A 4483-nucleotide genomic window follows, 5' to 3' on the forward strand; every position below is an offset into this window, starting at 1 on the left:
AAACTTCCTTAGGCAACATTGTTTGCCATTTCAATATGCACCCTTGTGCACAATATGTGGCCATAAGATTGATCATTTGGCTTGAAAGCCATGAATCTTCACACACGATAGCTCCTTTCTGATAACACTTTTTGTAAAATCATTGCCTTGTTACAAGTTTATTATTTTTCCTCATAACTTGGTCACATATAATGACAGAATGCGAAGGTTTTCCAATTTTTTATATTTTTTATATTTTTTGTGCCCATTTCAAAATGGGGTCAAAACGATGGGCATGACCGTTCTTAGCTAGTGGTTGAATCTTGGAATACTTTTGGTGTTTCTATAATTAAATATACATTTATGTACCTAAAAATCATTTTTGGAAAAAATAGAGCAAACTATGAGGCAGCTACAGTTCAACTTAGACCCGGTTCCTACTAAATCGGTGAAGATTTATCTTTTTCAAGAGAGGTGGATCAAAACTTCTACCACCAAACCATTTGGTTGATTGTACGTTAAATATGGCCTAATATTCTAGAAAATTGATTTGGTCCATTTTTGCAACAAATATATGGTAGGTCCTTCACAAAAAAAACCTCATTTTGGGCACTCGAAAAATGGAAAATGAATTTTTCATCCAAAGAAAATGAAAACTTCCTTAGTCAACATCATTTATAATTCTAAGATGCACCCTTGTGCACAATATTAGATCAGTTGAACAAACTATACCATGAATGTGGCCATAATAGTGGTGATCTGACTTGAAAGCCACGAACCTTCACACATGATAGCTCATTTGTGAGAACACTTTTTAAAAATAATTTCCGTATTACAAGTTTATTATTTTTCCCGATAACTTGGTCACATATAATGACACAATGCGAAGGTTTTCCAATTTTTCTATTTTTTGAATTTTTATGACTGTTTCAAAATGCGGTCAAAACGGCGGGCGTGACCGTTCCTAGCTAGTGGCTGAATCTTGGAAAACTTTTGGTGTTCTCTAATTAAATATACACTTATGTTCCTAAAAATAATTTTTGGAAAAAATAAAGAGCAAACTATGAGGCAGTTGCAGTTCAAATTTGACCCGGTTCCTACTAAATCGGCTGAGATTTGTCTTTTCATGAGAGGTGGATCAAAACTTCTGAAACCCAACCATTTGGTCAATTGTACATTAAATATGTACTAATATTTTAGAAAATTGATTTGGTCCAATTTTGCAACAAATGTATGGTAGGTCCTTCACAAAAAAAACACATTTTAGGCACTCGAAAAACGAAAAATGAATTTTTTGTCAAAAGAAAATAAAAGCTTCCTTAGTCAACATTGTTTGGCATTCCAAGATGCACCCTTGTACACAATATTAGATCATTTTAACAAACTATGCCATGAATGTGGCCATAACAGTGGTGATATGACTTGAAAGCCACGAATCCTCACACATGATATCTCATTTTTTAGAACACTTTTTAAAAAAAATTACCATATTACAAGTTTATTATTTTTTCGAGTAACTTGGTCACATATAATGACAGAATGCGAAGGTTTTCCAATTTTTTTTATTTTTATTTTTCAGGCCCGTTTCAAAATGTGAAGGTTTGGATCTTGCAAAACTTTTGGTGTATCTCTGAAGAAATAGATACTTTTGTACCTAGAAATTTTTTATTGAGAAAATAAAGAGCAAACTATGAGGCAGCTGCAGTTCGAACTTGACCCGGTTCCACTTGAATCGGCGAAAAATTGTTTTATTCACGAGAGGTGGATCAAAGTTTTTGACACCAAACCATTTGATCAATTGCACATTAAATATGGCCTAATATTTTATAAAATTGATTTTCTCCAATTTTGCAACAAATATATGGTAGGTTGTTCACAAAAAATCTCATTTTGGTCACTCGAAAAATGGAAAATTATTTTTTGTGCAAAGAAATTGAAAGCTATATTTGGTAACATTGTTTGCCATTCCAAGATGCATACTTATGCAAAATATGAGATCATTTTGACAAACTATGCCATTGTTATGTTTTTTTGAAAAAATATTCAGAGATTTGAGTTCAATTTTTTGAGATTCAAGCGTGAGACAGCCAGCCAATGAGATGCGAGAAACCTCCTTGACGCGGATCACCAAATTGGAGCAATCTGAGCCATACATCGCGCATCCATCCAACAGTGGAGCTTCTCCCGAGAAACAAAAATCCTAAACTACCCACCAACCCTTCCCTCGATCCCCCAGATCCGATCGAGGTAACCCCGCCGCCACCCACACCCACCCACCGCTGGCCCTCGATCCAACCTCCTCCCCTCCCCTCGATCCACCTTCATGCTGGTACTACAGCCCGTCTCCACGGCCCCGTACCCTCCACACTTGCTCCGCAGCGCCTCCGATGACCGCGCCCGGAGCGCGATGGCGCCGCCGTTCTGAACACTTCACTACAAGAAATATGCTATCTTGTGACCTCCACTATTGGTCACTGAAAGGTCATAGTTTTTCATTTGCGACCTTTTTGTGACCAAAAACAGAAGGTCAAAAGCTGAGGGTCGTAAACTGACTATAGCGACCTTCTCTGTGAGAAGGTCGTGGATGTTTATGACCAAAATATTCCTACTGTGGCGTTTTGGTCACTAGCAGCCTCCCCAGTCCACGTAGGCATCCAGCGTGGCAAGCTGATGTGGCACCAGATTCAGCCCGGTCCAATTCGGTTTTCTGCATGGGCCTAGCCCAACAATTCGGCCTTTTTACTATATTTTTTATCAATTTTTGAACGGCTTCATGGGCCAAGCCCAACATTTTAGGTCCATTTCATTTATCCTTTTTGTTCTAGCTTCTAAGAATTGCACGATGTGATTTGTTTGGGCCATAGCCTTCTTAGAGCCCAAATATTGTTTGGTCCAGTAGAATATTTGGCCTTTTTAATTCACAGATTCCAATTTATACACATTTAAAAATCAAACAATCAGTAATTCTCTTATTAAATGATCAAATCCAGAACTCATATGATCAACATTCACAAAAACATACAAGACTTCACGTCCGCGGTAACATAGCTTGAACAAGCCTAATTACAGTTTATATCCAAGAAGTGTACGTGCAATCCAAAACATGGTGGCAAATATCAACCGAAACTATGGTTCACACCCTTGCTTGGCTCTTTGCTGTCAAAGTAGATAGTCGTCCTTGGACCTTGGGAGCTACCACCAACAACATGGTTGTCCTGGTTGTACTTCTATGGTCAAAGTCCTCACCTGGAAAGGATTATACAACTCAGTCATATATTCACGACTCAAAACTCATGACATGACATGACACTAAGAGAGAACATCATAGAGACTCAACCAGATCCTAATATAAAGGCTATTCAGACCATAGCTAGTTTATTCCAGTATTTTTGGACACATGTGTGTTGCTGTTGTTTTCTGGAAACATGGAGTACAAGTATTTTTGGAAACATGGAAGAACATGATTTATTATCCTGGAGACTAGACAAGAGTTACTCCAGTGAAAAGGATGACTAAAATCGCTCAATGGTTGAGAATACACCAACAACTTCAAACTCTCCTAATGAAAGATTCGAGTGCTGGAAACCTAGAAGCGGGACAGATTATAGAGTTACCTGAGTGGAGTAAGGGACTATTTACAACATGGGAATTTCAAAGGAATCAGTCCATTTCCTGCAGGAACATAAATTAAAGTTAGTGTTCAAAACTTAGCACTAGAAGATCAGTCTCAAGCTTTTCAAACTTTGCATAATGAAGGGAACAGCCCCAGCAAGCATCAGACTTTTCTGAAGTTATGTCCGACTTGCAGAACAAAGTGACTTCTCAAAACAACAAGTTGTAATACCTGATTCTTGACAGACTTGGCCATCTTGTGGAACTCCTTGCGCATCAGAGTCTTGTGCTGGAGCTTGGTAGGGGTGTTCTGCTTCTTGGTCTTGGTCGTGGACAGGACAACTGCCTTGTCCTCTCCCGCTGATGGCTGGACCACCACGGTCTTGCTATTCGCCAAACCTGAAACCACATCAGCCCCACAGCAAGTTAGCTCCTTGCAGAGACACTTGCAAACAAAAGGGTTAAAAATACTGCAAAGAGCTACGGACTCGAGAACTTGTAGGAGTGGACATTGTAGAGGTTGTTGGGCTCCTTGCTGAACCGCACCTTGGCGTTGCTGTTGCCGAACTGTTTTATCAAGAAGCAGTTGTTCTTCTTCACAAGCTCCCAGACCGGAGACCCTGGAACGGTAGTCATTTCCCTTGGCCTACATCACCAAAACAACAACCAAAAGTCAGATCCTACAGCTAGCAACAAGCAACAGGACACACTAATCCTACAGAATCAAGGAAACATTTGACTATTTGAGCAAAATTGTAAGCTGATTGCACCTTAAGCTCTCTCGCCACGGATCCTCCTAGCCAGCTGAATGTCCTTGGGCATGATGGTCACGCGCTTAGCATGGATGGCGCACAGGTTGGTGTCCTCGAAGAGACCCACCAGGTAGGCCTCT

At 39.6% G+C, this 4483-nt stretch overlaps 1 protein-coding gene across 1 annotated transcript; it reads right to left on the bottom strand.

Annotated features, from left to right (window-relative positions):
- Positions 1-3639: 3639 nt before the first annotated feature.
- On the bottom strand, positions 3640-4230 carry LOC123115060 (60S ribosomal protein L28-1-like). Its single transcript, XM_044536346.1, has 3 exons — positions 4080-4230; positions 3824-3990; positions 3640-3651 (listed from the first exon to the last, which is right to left on the bottom strand). The coding sequence occupies exons 1-3, from the start codon at positions 4225-4227 to the stop codon at positions 3640-3642; spliced, it is 327 nt and encodes a 108-aa protein (XP_044392281.1). The 5' UTR covers positions 4228-4230.
- Between the last annotated feature and the right edge of the window lie 253 nt (positions 4231-4483).

The sequence above is a fragment of the Triticum aestivum genome, chromosome 5B (assembly GCF_018294505.1).
Source record: "Triticum aestivum cultivar Chinese Spring chromosome 5B, IWGSC CS RefSeq v2.1, whole genome shotgun sequence".
NCBI lineage: Eukaryota > Viridiplantae > Streptophyta > Magnoliopsida > Poales > Poaceae > Triticum > Triticum aestivum.

What these genes read in the sequence shown, in the direction of transcription:
- LOC123115060 (XM_044536346.1), bottom strand. Translation starts at nt 4,227, where the DNA reads ATGACTACCGTTCCAGGGTCTCCGGTCTGGGAGCTTGTGAAGAAGAAC. An exon ending in CCACTCCTACAAGTTCTCGA is followed by an intron (nt 3,991 to 4,079) that starts GTCCGTAGCTCT and finishes ATGTGGTTTCAG; the next exon opens with GTTTGGCGAATAGCAAGACC.